Here is a 21,430-nt window from a genome sequence, read left to right as displayed (position 1 = left end):
AGCAGTTAATGGATAGTTTCCAGTAGAAATTGCTGTTTAAATAAAAACCTCAAAACTCATGGAACAACAATTAATTTTGCTTTGCATACAAACATATATTAAACAAGTACACACACCCTTCAAATTATGTTAGATGGTTCCTGGGCTTAAATTTTAGCAGTTCAACTGGGTTTTATTACCTGATATTTAAAACAACCCCGCTTTTTACATATGATTTGATAAATACTCTTGGAAGACGATATCCACTATTTTTGTACTCACATTTGACAGATGAGCCAGTTCTATCTCCAAGAAAGAATCTGTAGTTTTGGGCTCGGGTCGTATAGTAACAACGATGATTTTTGAATTAACAACTGTAAAATTCCTGGGGGGGGGGGAAAAAAAAGCAGGTAAAAATGAAAGATTTAACTTAGTATGTTAAATGAGGTTTCTGATATTACATTTAAAGAAGTATGTTGTGAGTATTTTCCATTACTTTAATTGACAAATATTCAGGGGGAAAATACATTGGTTTGGAATTGGTGAAAACATTCACTTGCTATGAACCATGTCCAGCACATGAAAGACTGAAAAGCAACAATGGTGGTAGAAGTACCATTCCTTTAAGTAAAATTTACTAATTAGAAGGTATATTGATGACACAAACATTCTGTCAATGTTTGAATGTATATAATTTGCTTCTGTCAACACAGACCCATCCGCTACGTTTTTGTAAGAGACAGTTATTTTTCTTCCAAATTGCTGTGTTGGACTTTTTTCTGACCATTAGCTGTAAAAATGTGAAGATGAATGAGTGCAATGGGAGATTCTACAGTTCTTCTGATTCTGTGCTCATGAAAAAAAAAAAAACGTTTCAAATTTTTAAAAAAACGTTTAATTTGGTATATGAGTGGGCAAATTCATCATATAACTACTTTGTAAAACATAGCCCATAGTTGTGCCCTGTCTGAAATCCAAACAAAACCAAATATTTTTTCTTAAATATGTGAGACTAGATTTGGTCTAATGTTACTGTACCAGGTTACTCAAAACAAGAATTTTCTGTTAATTTCTCTAATTCATCAGCAATCTCCCTTTTCATATAAAATGTAGATCACAATGTTTTATAGCTACTTTTCTAGGACAGACCTAGTATTGCCAAGGTTATGTTAATACAGGCATAAAGACATGTTGACATGATGTTCACGTCTGAGATCCTTGCTTCTTATGACCCCATCAGGCTCAGAACAACCATCAGTTATCAGCCTGACTGTTTCTAATGATCATTATGGTATTTCCTTTGCATGTAATGCTGCTTTCAACATCTTCTGCTGATCACACATAAACAAACATAAAACCTCACAGAAAAACATATGCACAGGTAGATGTTATTGCAGAAAAAACCTAGGCAGTTTAGATGTAATTATAATAGACAGGATAAATACTCTGTTGTTGTTTAATTGCTTATTTTCTCTAGGGAAATGGTATTCAGGAGAGGATTCCATTTTGCTGGATCATTGCAAAAGGAATTGCCATGGCTACAGTAACAGAATCTTAACTCAGTGGGCACTTCACGCAGCACAAGGAAGGAAATTATTCTTCTGGGGCAAGGTATGAATTCTAGTCCAATTTTACTCAACCAAATAATGTAATGGAAATGTAATGGAAGTGGCTTTCTATTTTACTGAATTTCTATTTCTTCCCTGTGGTTGCACTTTAAAGTCTCACACATCGTTGACAAAATATGTCTCTGTATCAGACTAACATATAATGTTCAGCATACTTTCAGTGCGTTCTGTAGAGGGGGATTAATGACTGCATAGAGTAGCTGAATATCTAGAGATGTTCCCAAGAAGTGCATAATTAAATAAAAAGAAAAACAAAACAAAACAAAAATCTAAGCAACTAACCAACAAAACTCCCAACCCCCCCCAAATAAATACAAAATCGATTTCTCTAACGAGACAGGTGGAAAAACAGCTTACTAGCTATTAGAAGATTTTGTCCATTTTGGAAATTCACAGAAGGTAATGTAAATACTAATATTTCAGTACTTGGTCACAGTCAGTATTTGTGATTGAAAAATATTTCTGTGCTGTATTTAATTTTGGAACAGTTCTGATGGTTCTAGGGTGAGATCCAAAAGAGCACTTCAGAGTGCCCATGAGAGGAATTATTCATAATATCTTTTAGATTAGCACTATACTGAGAATAAATTTTCTGTGAACCTAACAACAACATAAACATGTTCAGAAATGTAAGAGCTATGAAAAAAATATTCAGTCTATAGTGCTCAAAATATTGAATATTTCAATATATAACTACTACTAACTACCACTATGATTAAACACATTCTCCAAAAAATTCTCTGTTAATGTAACTGCAAAGTTCTCATCTCAGTCCATGTTTACAAGACTTACTTTTAACAGACTTCATGCCAGTAAAAACAAGCAAAATCGTTAAAATGCAGCTAATTTTGGAGTTAGTGAAATCTGTTACATAGGCTGTCCTAGATAATGAAATCTTCACTTTATACACAGAACACCTGTGATGTACCAGATGGGGATTCTGTGGTTAGGTGCTTGGAAAGATTTTCCTGAAAGATATACTGAGATATTTTTTACGTATTTATTTTTTAAAAAATAAATTCCTTGTGTTGATGCAGGAGTGTTCATACCTTGTAGTGCTGTTATAAAGGAATTATAGGAATGTGTGTCACCTTTATTCCTCAGAAAACTAGAAAAGAACAGGTGTCATGCAATCAAATGTTTACTTCACTCCCACCCTAACTCCTGTAAAGCCAGAGACTGGACTCATATGGGAAGTGGTAGAGCTTTCTGGATACATTAACTGCAACCAGCAGAAATCACCTCTTTTATCAGGTTGTCAAGGTGTAAATGACGTGGCCTTCGAACTCAAACATCAGTCTATTTTACTTATTTTACCTTGGTTTATTGTTTTATTTATCTTTACTCCTACCATTAACATATTTTGTCAACTGTCATTTTATTGAGAACAGAATCACATAAGGTACTTATCCAGAATTGCTTTTAAATTCATACATTGTGTGTAGCTACCACATTTCCAGATATCATGTGTAAACTAGATTTTGTTACCTCCCTTCACATTTTACAATGGTTGCTCCATAGACAATGCTATTGCAGTGAAGCATTTCACTATGTTCAGCACTAATATGGTTATCACAATAATGCTTATTACAGTTATATAAGATTAGTACAAATAGTAATCAATATAAACCCATGTAAGGTGATATTTTTTTCATTGCAAAATGTAAGTAAACAAAAATAAACCTGTTCCAAAAGCAGTGGGATGTATGGAAACCTTCACTTCATTTATGTACCTGAACAAGTGTAAAATAATGAATCACCTGATAATAAAGGTTCCTTTAAAACCTGCATTTCAGTTCTAATTTTTGCAAAGAGTATAACAGCTCAACAAATTCAGCACGAACCACAGTTGCAGCTTTTTTCCAATTAAAAATTTCATCTGAATGAACATTAAAATGGTTTGAATGCATCAAAATGCATTCAATAGTATTTAATATCATCATCAATGGCATAGACAGTGGGACTGAGCGGACCCTCAGCAGGTTTGGAGATGAAACCAAGCTCAGAGGTGTGTTTGACATGCTAGAACAGGAGTGTCAAACTCATTTTCATGGGGGATGAATGTCATTTAGGACTGTGTAAATGTAGGAATAGTTAGATTTACCTAGTCCTAAAATGACGTTTGGTCCTTTGAAGGCAACCATGAGGCTGAAGAGGCCCCCCGTGAAAATGAGTTTGACACTCCTGTGCCAGAAGGAAAGGATGCTATACAGAAGGCACTTGACAGACTTGAAGAATGGACCCATGTGAACGTAATAAAGTTAAACAAGGCTAATTACAAGGCCCTGCACCTGGTTTGAAGCAATTCCCAATATCAATACAGGCTGGGGGATGAAAGACTGAGAGCAGCCCTGAGGGGAAGGACTTGAGGATACTAGTGGATGAAAAACTGGACATGAGCTGGCAATGTGTGTTTGCAGCCCAGAAAGCCAGTCATTTTTTGGAGTGCATAAAAAGAACTGTTGCTAGTAGGCTGAGAGAGGTGATTCTGCCCCTCTACTCTGCTTTTGTAATTTTTTGTTTGGAGTACTGCATTCAGCTGTAGGTTCCACAGGACAAGAAAGGCACAGAACTGTTAGAACACGTCCACAGGAGGGCCGTGAAGATGACCAGAGGGCTGGAACATCTCTCCTATGAAGAAAGGCTGAGAGAGTTGGAGTTATTCAGCCTGGAGAAGAGAAGGTTCCAGGAAAACGTTATAGCATCCTTCCAATACCTAAAGGAGGCCTATAAGAAAGCTGGAGAGGGACTTTCTACAAGGGCAGGTGGTGATAGGACAAGGGGTAATGGCTTTAAACTGAAAGAGGGTAGATTTAGATTGGATATAAGGAATAAATTCTTTACAATGAGGGTGATGAGACACTGGAACAAGTTGCTCAGAGAAGCTGTTGACATCCCATCATTAAAAGCATTGAAGGTTAGGTTGGATGGGGCTTTGAGCAACCTGATCTAGATGAAGATCTCCTGCCCAAGGTAGGGTGGTTGGAATAATCAGTCTTCAAAGGTCCCTTCCAACTCACATTGTTCAATGATTCTATGAAAACAGTTTGATATTGTGCCACCTTTGAGGTACTGTCTTAGGGTCGTGAGATCAAATATTGACTATGACTGCCATGGGCAAAGAAATCCAGCATGATACAATTCTTGATGAGGTAGGAGATGTAAGCTGTAAAAGTTTTGGTATAACTTCATCATAAATATTAAAGATATACAGAAAAGTACTGAGGCGCTACATTCTGAACAAAGAAGAGACTAGAAGTACCTGGGAATATGTGTTATATTTTTATATCTCAGATTAATAATGATTTTTCTTCCTTATTCACATACATAAGAGAGAGTAATAGCGGTCATTTCCTTTTCTTGGGCAGCTGAGAATTGGATTCAAATAATACTGAACATATTCAGAGGCAAAGTGGGATATCTTTGTATTTGAATTTCTAAAGACTTCATTGTTTAATAGATATAGACTATTGGAACATTTTGCTTTAGAAGCTCACAAAATCTCTCTATGATCTGAACTGTACAGAGAATGCTCAAATTTGCTGTGTAAATCAGTAACCAACTGAAAGTAGAAGAGATAAAAAAAAAAAAAGGAACTGAGATTTACTTTCTCATAGTCCATAGTACTTAAGTTGCTGTACTTTTATTTCCCTATTTTTCTATTCATGTTATTTAGGATGCTGTTAATTCTAGGGAAAATCTAGTAAGGCCTATAAATCTCATTTTTCTAATGGATGAAATAAAAACCCTGAAAGACACTTCATCTAAGCAAATACACTGCATTCAAAGTTCACACTTGTTTCTGTAAATTTAAACTATTGATGTATGCGAGCTGAAACGGCATGATCATAGATTGTAGTTTCCAATATAAAGGTCTGAAAGGTACATGGCCACCTTGATGCTTTCCTGCGCTTGGCAGATTGTCTCTAAGGTCTGCCAAAAAGGACTGACTACAATAGCTTTTTGGCTCTATTTCTTTGAATATGAGAGAAGAAAAATTATCTCTCACAAACATCTCTTCATTCCTGGCTGATTTCAGTAACTGGCACAACAAATGGAAAGTGCTTAGTGACATTTCAGAAGTGGATGAGCTGTCATCTGTACCATGGCTTAAGCGTAGATGGCTCTCGCCAGCACTCCCCGGGCTTCCAGGTATCCTGTCAGGACATCACTGTTCAAATTGTGCTCTACCTCAGAGAGATTTCTGTCCCCAACATTGCAGCTACTCAGTGCACAGCAGATCACAGCTTTACTGGGAAGTTTTGTGTTTTGTTTTCTTTGAACTGAGTCTTTTTCATTTTTGAAAGGATTTTGGGAAAAAAAAAAAAAAAAAAGTCATTGTCCATCCTTTGTTTCAAATTCTGAAGTTCTGATTAAATAGAGTAGGGAAAGGTGATCTGCTGTTTTCCCAAGTACTGTCCTTTGTAATTATTGTAAATTCAGTAGAAGCTACTGTGACACAATCTGCACCCATTTCTTTTACCGTAAAAGGACATTAGTTGACCAATGGTGCACAGGATCATGTGAAACAAGATAGTATTAATGGACCATGAAATGATCCTAAACAGTAACTCAAGAAGAGGAGAGGAAATACTTATTTCCAAATCAGCTGTTATCAAGTACAGAGAGGAAAAAGTGAAACAAGAGACCCTCCTATTTCTTTATGAATGTGTATGGCCCTCATAACTGACATACCACAGCTGCAGTCTTGGTTCTAAAATGGATCCTCTCTATGGCTTTGCTGTCCCTTCCAAATATAACTTGCACTGAAAAATTACTTGTAAAACTACTACTCAAGACTTGTGTAGAAGTAGAGCAGACAACCTTAGTACATCAAGCTATGATGTCATTACTAGATCATTGGTAGTAACTAGACAAACAGTAGTTTGAAGCACAAATGACATACTTCTAATAGAACATTTCTGTAATTAAGCTTAATATAGATTATATAAAATATAAACTAACACAATTTGATAAAAAGGTTCTTTCTGTCATACAAATGACTAAGCATGAAGGAAAGACAAATATACACATATATACTGTAAATAACAGGAAAAAAAAAATCCAGCAAGACCAATATGTAGAGAGTCTTGCTTGTCTGCTTTTATCCTGACATGCAGTGTAATTTTGATCCCAAAAGAGTCTAATTCATATTATACTTATGAAATTTCTTACCTCAAGGTGGGCAAGATGAGTTCTAAATTTTTGTATAGCACTGCTCCAAGTACAAATACAGTTGATTCATCTAGTTCTGAAAAGAATAAGGGAAAAAAAAAAAATTTTAAACACTTTCTGAAGCCTCCATCAGCATAAAATACTGCAAATACTATTTATCTTTCTAGTAGAATTATTATTTTAAATAAACCATCATAATTTTGAATTATATCCTGGAAGTCTGTCATAAAGATGTAACACTGTCAGGAATATATCAAAAGATTTAAACCACATTTTCAAAAAATCTGTCATTGTGTGCTGACATCCATGTTACTTCATTTACCTTTATAATAAAGTATCCTTAAAGATTGTCTTTATCGTTTAATGCCTAGCAAGTAAATTCTCTAATGTCAGAGATCTGCACTGCAACAGTGTTTGTAAATTGTATCTCAAGCCAGGGTAATTTGCCTGCTGAGCAGCCTTTGGTAAAAGTTAGATCACCTGGGGTGGCCCAGTCTGTCCCAGTGGAGCAGCTTCAAAGGGGTTCAGCAGAGCTGCACTTCAGGTCACCTCATGCCACTACAGATACAAGCCCATGTACAACAGCTAAGCATTGGCTCTTCAGCTTAGAAAATAATGTCTAGGATTTCTGTAGTGCTTTTTGTTCAAGATGCTGAAATTAAGCTCCATCATTTTACTCTGGGATAAGCTGTGGGTACTGGATTTCTTTCGAAGATGGATAGAATAACCACTTCTATATAATACAGTGGTCCTTTGAGACAGAGATTCTAGTTCCCTTGTTAAATTTAATACAAAATTAACATGCTGATATGCTTCCTTACCTGTTGACATAGGGGTGAAGATATTTTTTGGAATGACAACCCTGTCTTCTGAGTTTCGTGCCCAATCAACCATTCCTTTTCTTCCTTTCATGGGGAAATTGATGTCGGTTAAAACAGATGCAGCAGGAAGCTTCTGAATGCTAGCCACTAGTAAGAGAAATCACAAAATAAAATAAAATAAAATTACGTTTCATACTTTAAAGCATTGTATGATGATAACAGTACAGCAATAACAAAAATGTTTAGTAATATATTTCAAGTAAACCAGGAATTTGCAGGACATTAAGTGGCACAGAAAGTGTAACTTTCTGTTTATTATTCAGTTCTACTATGGATTAATTGTGTGGCATTGTTCATATCATTTGTCAGTCAGATTCTGATAAAGTTTCTTAACAGGGATTATTGAATGTACTGGCTTATACCCTACAATTTACAGAGAAGGACATCGTCATGTCTTCAGAGCAAATTCTAAAATGATCTAATGTGACAGTGGAAGGAAGAGGATGCTGCAAATTGCTTTGGGAAACGTAACTGCTAGATGCAGGATAATGAAGCAATAACAGAGCTTTTATCCCCTATACAGGCACAATTTCAAGACAGACCCATTAAGCAGATTCACATATTAAAAGATCTCATTGTTTCCACACAAAGAACAATAATGTGGTATAGCACTTGATTTCTTTTTCCTTGAAAGAATAATGCTCATTCTGAATTCTTAATTATATTTTTTCCATCTAAAAAACTTCCAGACCCCAAAACAACATCACTATTATGTCTGTAACAGTTACAGAAAGACAGAAGAAATACGTATCAAATCTAATAATAGGCAGTTTGGAATTTTGTTTACTTATTCTCATTTTCTCTCTGTTTTCTAACTCAACTGTTATCTGGAAATCAGTCTCAGCTTTGCTGTGAAATATGAGTATGACTCCATGGCAACACTGTCAGTGTCTAGCAAGACTCAAATTACTTTTAAGGAACTGACAGGGCTGCAAGTGTTTACATACACTGAGAGATGACCAACAACACATTTGGAGGACTAGCTCTGTTCTTAATGTGAGCCATGCTGATAGCCATTTCCTTTGCAATGCTCTTCCTAATCAATTTATGAAGAGGCTAATGTAGCTGGAAGAGCTCAGACCTCAAGACTATAGTTTGATCTGCGTAACGATTTCACCGCAAGGACTCTACAAGGGGGGTTATATATAAAGACAATGGGTGACAGCTATAAAAGCAATCAGAACAGCAAAATTCAAGTAGAAAACCATTAGGTGTCTCATTTGTGGATTTTATTTGAAAGGAGACGCTAATTAAAATCCAAGAGAAGAGGAAAATTAAGAGGTTAACAATAATAACTCTACAAATGTATTCCTTGACAACTAACTATTAGTTTCAAATTATACTGGTTATGTACTATAGAATCACATTAATAAGGTGGTACTTGAGGTTATTTCAAGCTTTCCATCATAAAACTATCATCAAGGCTTTACAATGCTACTTACAATCCCCTCCAAGCTGAAATTGGTAAATACATTCCCAGGCCTAAAGGGATGCTTACTCTTGTGAATTTTCAGCTAGCGTATGGAGGGAAAAGAGTTCAGGTGCTTCAGAATTACTGGGGCATAAAATGGACTGCATGTTTTCACATGAATCAATGATCATACAGAATATATTAACATTGTAGAAATGTTGGTGGTTTTTTTTTTTCCCCACAGTTCTTAGAATCTAAAAAGAATTTTATTTTATTTTTAACATAAATTAAACTCACAGTCATTTAGTTTTCAAAAATAAATAGAGCCTGTATAAGACTTTTTTTTTTTTTATTTGCACAGTACTTATCTGTCTACCCACCTATCTATCTAATTAGCTAGTAGAGCCTTAATATTTCATCCACCTTTTGGATGACAGTTGCCTTTATTGAAATAGGAAATCAATGTTATTCAATGGAATTCACTCTGCAAAACAGAAAACCACTTTAGGACTGGATAAATGCTGAGAGCCTAAGATAGTACCTCTCCAGATTTCATCCATCTCTGTATTTTAAATAGGGCCATTCATCGTGGTACCTAAGCACTTCTTAGAATCAAAGATTCCAAACTATTTGTTGATATTTAGGTCACAAATAACACACAACCTAAACATCAAACCTAAACATTTGGCTTATGGCTTATATGAAAAAAATATAAACATATTTATTTATTAGGCAGTATTAGGTTTACAGTTGCACTCAATAATCTTCAAGGTCTTTTCCAACATAAATGATTATATGATTCTATATATTCCCATTCCTGGTTCAGACAAGTTTTTCATCTACTTAAAATCAAACAAGTGTGTTTTTATTTAATTTCACAGAAAAAGCAACCTTAATATCCTGGAGATTTTGAATCTGCATAGACACAGAGAGAATGCAACACACATAAACCAATAACTGAAACAGATCTGCCAAAATGTTTGCTCCATGTCCTACAAAGTCTGCCTCTCACAGATCCACACAGATTATTAGGTCCCTCTTTAGCCACTTTGATGAATGATTCCAAGAGGATATGCCTATTAGTTTTCAACATGACACTGACATTTAAAGGTGTAACATAACTTAATGGAATCTGACTGAAAGCAACTAGTTAAATGCATCCACATGGCTGGGTGGATACATGAAATAAGTTCCAACTCTTAAGTGCCACAGTGAGCTGTATTTTATTTTTTTAAAAAGCTAATATTTTTATTAAATATCAGCGTACAACTCATTTCAATGAGACCTGTGAACATGGCCAGTTGTATTTCCATTGTGAAATGCAGCTTTGCTGCTCTCTAACTCAGTTTTAATCTAGGTCATTAAATAATTATTTCCTCTATTGTGAACATGCAGTATCTCGTCCTCCACGCCAGAAGTTGCAAAACAGTTGTTTAAGGCATAACAAGGTGCATACCATGTCCATCATATGATCTTTTCGAGGAGAATTAGTATAATTCAGGTTCTAGGTCATTCGTACGTCAGAAACTCAAGTATCAGTTTCTTATACAATTGTTATACATAGATAATATGACAGAATTATATGTAATTCACTTTGTACTTTATCCTATTATTTTTACATTAGGTTTTCATTAGAAAATGATGCTCTAAATACGGGAACCCAAATGATTTTTTACATTACCACACCAAAACATCTCATCCTGAATTTGTAAAACAGAATCCTAGCTGATGAAGAAACTTACAGGCACTGTGGCAGAAGTGTTTTTCCTTGTTTATACCCACACAGAAGTTGTATAATACTGGAAAAAGTCACTGAGAATATTATAAGAATGAGACTGTAAAGTGGAAAAAAAAGATGAAAAGAGGAGAAGAAAAATAAAAACTAAAACAGGAATGATCTAAACAGGCATTGAAGAAAATCTGCACGTGTCTTTTTAAATTAAGGAACTTTAAAATAGAAAACTTCCCATATACACTATATGCAGCATGTCTTATTCTCACAAAATCATATTTGATTTATTACTGTAATACATTCTTCTGTTCTAATCTGACTACATCTTCTTGGACTATTTATGCTGCAGACCTAATACTGCCAAGTAAACAGTCTGGTCACTCCTCATGTAATTCATACAATTTGCACATGCCCTGCTGCAGGCACAATAACAACTTTTCCAATATGGAAAATTCTCATTTATATTTATTTGTATTATGGCAATTTCTACCATATTTGAGGCATGATTAAAAAAAAAAAAAATAGGCAAAGCTTCCTTAATTTGGAAAAATTCTTTGGTTCTGACTTAAATAGCATGAACCAAAAATGAAAATGCCAACTAGAGGTCTCTTGGCAGGAAAAATCTTCTGAGACAGAAAGTTTGAATATGGAGAAACATGTTCAGGCTGCAGAATATGTTTCATTATTTCATTCTCTAGATAGCATCTCTTGTTTTGGCTCCTATATTGCTTTAGTTACAATTTTAATATGATTCCCAAAGGTTAAAAAGAAAATAAAAAGGCAGAACAAGGAATCTTAACCATAATACTTGAGTGTATTCAACATTTGAAGAATGTTGGCAGTAGAATACAATATTTATTTCTTCAAAGAATGGCAACATCTTACTTCTGAATTTGGCAAGTGAAATTTATATGCCCTAGATGGAAGAAAAGCTCACCTAGCTGTAAGCTGAAAAATTGAGAAAAAGCCTTTCTTTTTAGAATTCTTTGAGCAGTCTTTTGATACACATTGGTATAAATGACAAGACAGTGCCTCAATTACACATAAGAACACATACATATTTGATGACTCCATAATAATTATTGATTAGAAAAATTTATTTAAGTAGTCTAGTCTAATCAATGTAGTGATTGTTTTGACATGTAATGGATTCATTTTAATATCCTTTACAACTACTTCTCCATTTACCTTTATCTTAATGCTGCAGTTGCAGATATGTTCAATACTGCTCTGCTGAAAATTTTAGACTTGGCAACTACTAACTGTTCTTACTTACTGAGTAAAGTAAAATCTCTTTGGAATTTATTATCTCCAGACTCACAGGGATGGAGAATTTTCCATGAGTATCCAAATGAGTTGATTACACACAGTAATATATGAATGATATTTAAGGAGTTTACTTAGAGCAGCACAAAAGTGGTTAATTAACGGGTCAAGAAAATTCTGAGTGAAATAAAAATTGTGTAGTTACTGTATGCTAGCCCCTGTAGATCATGTCCTAGAACAGAAAGGCTGAATGTATTGCTGTGATCCTTACAACCTTGAATGAGTTATAAGCTGCCTAGTGCAACTTCCAGTAGCTCTGGGATGCTAAATAATAAAAGATGAAGTAAAAAAATAAGTGGCATGAATCATCTTCCCCTTCTCTTTGCCCTCCACCCTTTAGCTTCCCATGTTGAACAAAACCTGGCGAGATTTCAGAATCAGCCTCTTCAATAATATTGCTTTAGAACAGGAAATCAGATTCTCTAAAAGGCATGACAGAAAAACAACTGGATGTTTGCTCATGGACTAACACGACTTCAGCTCTCACAGTAGAGATTTAAGTTTTAAAATTACAATGCAAGCCAAATTAAAGTCAAAATCAAAGGCTGAACCAAAACCTGAAATCAAATCTGAAAAGATGCTCAAAATCAGAGTGTGAATTCTGTGGCATCTGTGTACTTACAAAAGAGAATACAACACAGGCTTTGATTCTCGTTTCTCGTAAGTGATAATCTGGGTTTGTTGTGCTTTACAGTACAGTAACTATGTTGATCCCTAATTTACAATTACTTAAGATACAGAGGAATTGGAATTAATTATTTTAAAAGACATCAATGCCTTGACTGAATTAGAAAGCCAGATACAGAAATCTATAGGATTAGCATTAAATGTCAGCTTCTGCTTAACCCTCCATGTCAAAGCAAGAAAGTAGAAATCTGATCAAATTTAACTCTCAGGCAACAGAGAATGGTGTGTTAGCAGCATCATTCGCTCTTTTCCCTTCCTATTTTGACTTGTTCAAGGACAGTATACTAGACATATATTATTCAGCATTTAGTAAACTTGAGTTCAACAGACAACAGGTTTTGATTTTTCAGACAGAGGACATTATACTGCCCTTCTAGGACAGGTACTTCTAAATTTATTTCTGGGTTGTAGTCATGTGCCATAGTCATAGGTGTTCAGAATAAAGAGCATGAAAGGATGTTTGTGTTAAAATTCAGAACACTGAGTATTTCTTCAAATATCTCTGTTAAAAAAAGACCCAATTAGAATAATATTTATACATTTTAGAATTATTCTGTTAACCCTAAATGTAAAACCTTTGAGTTTTTATAAAATAAATAAGCTTACTTAAGTCAATTCATGTTGGATACATGGGAGAAAAAGTCATGCCTGGCTCATCATCAAAAAGCCAGATGGACATACTGAAGGTGATATTCATAACAGATCTGCTCTATCCACTTAAACCCCATCATTTTAAAAGCAATCTGCAACAAACACAAACGGCGAAATCCTCTTTTCAAGGAGACCAGTTTGTGGATCTGCCAATTTTCTATCGAACTTTGCATTTGAGCAAGTTCGATGATCTCCTTTAAAATCTTTCTCTCAAAGATAAATCCTCCTCTTACCACCCACAAGATTATGTATAACAGAAGGGCTGTGGTGAAGTGACATCCTTTCATATGAACATAAGACAATCAGGTAATTTTCCCTCTGCAAATAATACTCATGTGATCTCCCTGCAGTGAACTAACATCAAACAGCAGGCAGAAAAAAAACCCAAACGCTAAGAAACGATAACTTACCAGATCTACTACTTCCTATGACCATTAACATGGAAATAATGTCTTCTTAAATTAGAACCTTGCTATGCCTTAATGCTCCACAGGCAGACAAGAGAGGGATATCCACAGAAGCCTGTTCTGCACTTGCATCCCTGAAGCTCATCGGCCCATAGCAGCTGCACTCTGCCTATTCAAGCTTTGGACAGCAAGACACACTACCGGCATAGGCAGAAGTAGACATTTCATAGATATTTTCAGTAATCAGGCATGAGTTCTGCATGAATCCTTCCTTTGATGTCAAGCAAACTCTGCCTTAAATGGGCTCACTGAAGGTTAAGATTATTGCTTTAGGTTAATCAAGAAGCTACCTTAGTGACCTCTGAATATTCCCCTTCTGTATTCCATAAACAATGAGATGGGGAAGAGAGGTACCTGTTACCCTTTTTGGTGTAAAAGAATACATTTATCAGTGATAAGCACCTTAGGGAATTTTTGAGCTCATTTCTATTTTGAGCTTGCAAGCCACTCCAGTCCTTTAAACAATACGAATAAATAAACACAGGAACAGTCACGTAACTGTATGTCTGAACATGCTCCCAAAAGCCTGTAACAAAAGCCAGCAATATGCTACCATATCAATAATATGACCAGTAGAATAATATTTAGAATGAATTAGAAAGCAGTATGCCTTCAGGCCAATTACCAGGATGCACATAATAAACACTCCCTGCTACTTAAGTAATTTAAAAATAAAGAAATTCATAGGCAGCAGCAAAGTGCTTCCTTTTGTTTTTATGTACTTTTTTTCTTCAGTAACAAATTCTTTATTTATTTCAAGAACAAGTCATTCATACACTAATTTCAAAGACCTATGAACTATCAGATATGCATATGCGCTCTCTTGAATGTTTTCTGATTGCACATTTGTTATGATTAAAAAATACAGGTAAAACATAAGATTACAATTCTTTTTCCAAACTTTTCCTTGTTCTAGGTAAGGAAATAAAAATTGAAAACAACAACAACAAAAATAAAAGCTCAAACAGTAGTTATAGCATTGAGAAATGTTATTAAGAACCATAAAAAAATAAAAAGATCACAGAATTTGTCCATGTTCAGATGCTATTTCCGCATGTCATCCCAGGGGAAAAATAATAACCTTATCATTTTATAATTTTTAATAATTATTATTATTTATTTGTTATTAATGCATACTGTAAGACAAATATTCCTATTTGCAGCTGGCCAATGTAGAACGTAAAGAACAAAATAACTTTTAAATTTGCAAATCTGAGTCACAAGTTTGAAGAAAACCCACTTGAACTAGTGAAAATGTAAACATCTTTTTATGAACAGTCAGAAGAAAATGTTTTCTCTTGAAGAACAGAATGCTTCCTGAAATATGCGTATATGCAGAAAAATACTTTAAATAAAATATGATAGGAGGCTGTACTTCATTAACTAGAAGACAACTCCATATTGTAAGAGTTATATTGAAGAACATGAAGACATGAACAGCCAAAGAGACACAAAGCTACATCCAAGGTACTCTATGTTTCTGAAAGACCTTACTTTTTTTATTCTTCTTAGTATTACTGTGCATTCCTTTTACTAAGACTAAGGCCTCCTTTGGCAATTCTTGCCTTGTCATAAAGCACTTCTCAAGGAAAAGAAAGACCCAGCATAAACCAAGACAGAAGATGGAGTTTGATGCAGGAGACAGAATGAGTTGGCATTTAAGTGCATGAGTTTTAATGTTACAGACATAAAAGTGAAAACCATGGTAATATTGAGGGGGCAAGGCTATCTGCAACACTGGTTTACATTGACTGAGAAGGGAAGGTGCAGAAACTATGCATTTTTCAGTCACTAAGGTGACAGGAAAAAGTGTCTGCTGGTTATTCTAGCTGATAACAACAGAAAAAAGAGAGTAAGACTGAAGGTAATATTAAGGTAGTGAGCTCAGAAGATGCTAATGATGATGAAGCTATCATCAAAGAAAGGCAGAAAGAAGAAAAGCTGAGAGAGAATTTATTTATCAGGTTTACTGATGATTAGATACCCACTAAGAACTATTAAAAAGATAGACAGAGAGGACTTGACAGAGGTGAGGACATCAATAAGGGGGCAAACAGACATGAAAATAATTAGCAGGGTATTGATAAAAATATTCTGTCAACATTACATTTCTTAGGGGAATGAAGAGCAGAGGTAGAATGATTGCTTCCCAGCAGTAGTAAATTGAAGCAAAGATGGCCATTGTCTTTCCTCTAGGGAAATGACAACTAAATCCTATCATTCAGAAATCTAGAAAGATATGAGCTAAGTTACTCAGGATATCGAAAGGTGGTATGAGAAGTGAATTCTCAGGCATGGAGATAGAAGATTTGATGTATAAAAGCCACACACAGAGGAAAGAAAATAAAGCATGTGAATCAAGATATGCTTCTAATCACAGCTTTTTGTACTGGAACAGAAAGAGATCCCTATTATATTGTATTATTGAACAGCATTTGTAATCATACAAAATGGCATCTTGAAGAACTTTCAGATATAACTATGACCAAATTAAAACTGAGATAACTGTAAATCACTCTGACATAGAATCTTGGAGCATTAATACTATGAATGTGGCCGGTGAATCCTGAAAAAGTAGAGCCTGATTAAAAGCCATATCCTGCAAAACAATAGATATGGAGGTAATGCTTGCAGGTGTCCCTTGTTCTACAGCAATTCACCAGGCATATTCAATTTCTCCATGTTTACTGTCCCCTCATTAAATGCATCTGCAGTTTCTTTCCTTTTCAAAACCTGGCAATGTCAGAGACAGCATTGCTGCTCTAACACAGCCTGTTAGAGTACTGATCTATGTTTTGAGCACTTGAATTATGAATATCTGTGTGCAGGCACGTCCTCCTCTGAAGAGGGGATCCCCATCTGAAGGAATTATAAACCATACCTTCTTCACCTTAGATAAGAAAATCTACTAGGATTCAAGACTATAGCCATCAAAATCTGAGCTATCTAGGAGGAAAAGAGGACAAAAACGGTATTTGAATATTCACTTGGCAAGGGGCACCACACATGAACCAAGGGCTCAGAAGAAAGGCAGGTTTTCCTAATTCACCCCAGATAACCGAAAGATGTCTCCAACAAGTGCTTTACTGAGCTCTTGACTCTACTGACTTTGCAGACAGAAAGAATTCTGTCATAAGCTTAGTATTTCCTGGTCAGCATCAAATTACTTCTGTAGTGGATACCTTCAATCCTGAGTTTTGTAATTTGACTTAAAGAACAAGCTATCCTAAGCCAGTGCACACCCATTACACACAGACCTCTGCAGCTTTAGCTGCTCATGCTCAAAATCAGCTCTGATATAACGCAACTTTTCAACTCAGACTACTGTGAAGAAGGCTGTGAGAAGTGGGGGTCTGTAACCCCTTCACTCACGAGTTATACTTAAGCTGAATCAGCTCTGACTGTGTGCATGGTCAGGTGTTTTGGTGTTCTGAACCTTGATCTACAGATTTGGTGTTAAGGTCAAGCAACCTTGGACCTCCCTTTTCACTATGGGTTTTACCTGGAGTCCACTGGACTAACAGCTGAATACCGCCACTGGATCAGATCCTGACCCTGATGCTGTGACTTGACTTCCTGACTTGACATCACATCTGCTTTACCACTGTGGACTTATCTGGTGATTTGGAATATTAGCTGGGCCTGCCTACCACAACAGATCTCCTCTGCTCTTCTTGTTTGGGTGCTGTGGGACCTCACCTTTGCCAGCAAGGCCATTGTGTGTGCTCTGCTGTTTCGTGGTTTTCCTTACAGAGAAGCACATTCTTGCTTCTCCTCGAACACAGCACCTGGTAAGAAGGTGCTGCAACTTCTAACCAGTAAAAGCCTTCAGGACAGCCTTGAGCAGAGTGATACAGAAAATCTGATACAAAACTGTTAGAAACACAGGTCTCCTGTGTCTCAGTTTCATGTTCAAACCATGATTTTAATCTTCCTCACAGGAATTCATAACTAGGTCTTTGTTTTCTGGAGACACATCTAATTCATCTTGAATGGTCTCCATAGAGGAGATAAAGTGGATTAAGATTTGCTTGAGGGATTGTAAAAAGTTGTCCTGGGGCACTGTGAAATCTAATTGTCGGGATAATGTACACATGCTTTATTTAGATTGTTTACATCATCTATGGTACAACGAAAACTCAGTACCTCAGTGGGACATATAGGCACTTTCCAATATAAGTAGTAAGTAATAATAATTAGACTGAGTTTGATTTACTTGTTCACATTGTTGAATTCTAAATTAACTTTAATAACTCAGGAGAAATATCTCCGAGTTATTATGGTCATTTTGATAAAACAACTGCACAATGATATGCTTTAAAAGACATCTAACTAGAAAATTTGGCCTATAAAGAGTGACAGACTTGGTTATTATGAGCTGCTATAATGTAATCACTTGAATCACTATGGCATGTGAACCTTGTGCTCAGCTCTTGTTATCCAGTTCTGGTCATAACATCTCCAGCATCCCATGCTTCTTCCCTCCTGTTTCCCTCAAATGAGAGGATTTTAATGTTTATCAAAGCTATGGGAGGAGGAATCAAAAAGACCCAAGCAGCTAAGAAAGGATCAAGACCCAACAGTCAACTACTCTAAGTCAAATGTTATACCATTACTGTTTCCTGTGTCTGAATTTGGGCGCCTCACATGTACATTAATTTTGAATGCAGCTGACAGGGATAGAGATGCCTAATTAGGGTTTCTTGGGTGCCTTTTCAGGGTTTTAAAAAATGATCTGGACTTGGTATATATTGCTTAGAGATCTTAAACTGTGCTTTGGGAAAACTGGATTAAGCCTTGCATGTGACTGGGTATATAAAATGCAAGCACATTATTCCCGAGCTCAGTGCCAAAGCTAATCATGGAATCTGGTCAAAATATTTAACTCAAGATATAACACAGCATGATACCTGCAGCAGATAGGCTTCTAATTCTTAAAAAGTCTATTTGGATTCAGACTGACTTTTCAGATGCCCTTACAGTGCCTTGAGTTTCTCTTTTACACACAGTGGAGAACTACCACTTTGGACAGCTAATCTGTAGAAACTACCATGAATACGAAAACATCTTATCTGGTTTTCCTGAGGCACAACAGATGCCATCAAAAGGAGCCATCACCATGTCTGGCTCTGCAACACTTACATTACTAACACATACACTTGACATGACTCTGCTGTCTCTTTGGCATTACATCCTATCTGCAACCTATTTTCTGCTACAGTTATTACAATACAAATTTGGGTTTATTGCTATTGTTATTTCTTTAATTTCTTGTGCCATTCATTTCAGTATGTTTACGAAAATATGTACAGGAGTCCCCCAAACTGAAACCATACTGCTTTGGCTAACTATCCCTTATTTCCTGGAAATATTGCCTGTAGTTAGAAGCTCTATAAAGTTAAAATTAAATTCTACAATGTGCAATACTCCAGAAAACACAATTATATCTATAATATAAAGCAATAGTTTACTCCAGACTGTTTGCTCATGTTATTTCATAAAAAAATCATAGTGAATTCTTTTTAAATGGAATATAATGAGTGTAAAATATGGAAATAAGAAGCACAAATGCAATCTTTGTTTTCTATTGAACTATAGTTTTTGGGACCCAACAACACAACACAATTGCCTCCAATTAATTTCCTGTGCCTGAAAGCACTAACACAGAGTGACTGAATTTACATGTCAAAGCAGCTATTAATTTACTAAAAATTTCTGCAAATTCTGTTTGAAAAAAATCTATACTTGCGAAGTCACTCAGTGTAAAGTATTCTACAAATGAGTCCAGTTTTGCTATTACTGCCATGCTGTATTTGGGATAACTGTCATTATCTCCACAGTCAGATCTAGGAGATAGACAGAAAAAAAAATAAAATAAAAAAAAAAATTCTTGCCTTACAATAGTATTTGACCAGTTAAAAATTATAATCTGCAGTCAAGGTGGCTTTCCTAATACAAACCATTCCCTGAACAGCTAGACAATCCAAAAGCACCATTTTATATTGCCCTTTTTTCCCCACCAAATCCTGATTATAGCATTGTTGCCCAACAAACAATATTTTACAGGATGCTAGAAAAAAAATGTCTTTTTCTTTCTTTTTTTTTTTTTTTTTCCCTTTAGTTATGTTTCCCTCTCTGTTACGTGTAGGTTTTACAGTACTATTGCTTTTATAGAATATTTTTGATGTACTAAATGGGTTTTTTGTCCCTAATCGCAAAATATCTAAATGGTGTTTTATTGGAAACCAAACTAACTGCACTCTGGTGGCAAACATTCATAATAAAATTTTTAAACTGAATGAAAAAGGAACAAAGTTAAGGGTCATTGTAAAGATGCTCAGTTATTTGGTAATATTTCAAAGCAGTAGCTTTTTTTTTTTCAGAAGCACAGAGGTGGACAGCACAACTGGACCTGTCTTGATACGAACTGTGGGTATTAATTAAATCTTGATGGTTTAAATATTTGAGTTCTACAGTTATACTATGTTTATTGCAAAGGACCATTTGAATGGTAATGAAGCATTTTCAAAAGGTGCTCAATGTCATCATTCAGCAAATGAGACGTTCAGGGCATGTGCTGAGACAACATACTGGTTGCATTGCTTGAAGCAAGAAATTAATTGGATATAGAAAATTTACACCAACGTTCACATAAACATTAAAAATGGAACTGATGAGAATTTAGCATAAGCAATAGAAGAAGTAAAATCAATTAAGTGAAACAGCTAATTTAATTAATAGGAATAAGCAATATTATTATTCAGCAGAGGTATATAACATTGGAAATCATATACAAGATAGAAGAAGGGGGTGGAAGCCCTTAAACAAAACCTGCAAGTATGTTTTAATAAGTGATTCCTTGGGCTTTTTTATAATGACCTACTATATTTAGGTTATGCTTCTGGAATTTTTGTATTATGTCTTCCTTCATTTTTAGTTCTTTCTGTCACAGACTAATTACAGCCTGGGCTCAAATGATTAAACTGAGAACAAGGAAACCTCACTGGAACAGTAACTTGACTTTGTTTTTCTTACATTCCCAAGGAAACCCTAGCCAACTACAGAATCATTTTCTTCTTTTGTGCAAACCACAGTATAATATAGACTTGATCTGAAGGAAAAAAATCCTACCCATATAGATACTTCTACTAAATGAAACTATTTCAACATGAAAGATTAAGATGGTAATACAAACATTGAGTCTTAACGTTTTCTGTCGCCAAGATGTGCAAATGATGCGACAAAACAAAATACTGTTTTGTTAATTTAGCAATTCTTAGCTTGTCAGACTGCCTGTGATAGCTGTCCACATCAGCTAGGAGGTAACATAGCTTTATTTAATTTCAGCTGTTTTAATGAAAGCTTTGGCTTTCTTCCAATAAAGCACTAAATCTTAAAAACACCAAACAAACAAACAAACAAAACCGACAAAACAAATGACAACAACAAAAAAATACAACAAAGCAAAGCAAAACAAAAAAAACCCACCCAAA

At 35.3% G+C, this 21,430-nt stretch overlaps 1 protein-coding gene across 1 annotated transcript in view; it reads right to left on the bottom strand.

Annotated features, from left to right (window-relative positions):
* ADGRB3 (adhesion G protein-coupled receptor B3) overlaps window positions 1–21,430 on the bottom strand; it is a gene marked incomplete at its 5' end in the record, with an annotated part of 442,349 nt that overhangs the window by 180,294 nt on the left and 240,625 nt on the right. The window contains 3 exons of the mRNA XM_080341055.1: window positions 262–364; window positions 6,783–6,858; window positions 7,604–7,750. Coding sequence (XP_080197181.1) covers window positions 262–364; window positions 6,783–6,858; window positions 7,604–7,750 — 326 coding nt within the window. The remainder of the gene's footprint in view (window positions 1–261; window positions 365–6,782; window positions 6,859–7,603; window positions 7,751–21,430) is intronic.

Source organism: Nesoenas mayeri (assembly GCF_963082525.1).
Source record: "Nesoenas mayeri genome assembly, chromosome: 3".
Lineage (NCBI taxonomy): Eukaryota > Metazoa > Chordata > Aves > Columbiformes > Columbidae > Nesoenas > Nesoenas mayeri.
This window is presented reverse-complemented; position numbering and strand designations above follow the sequence as displayed.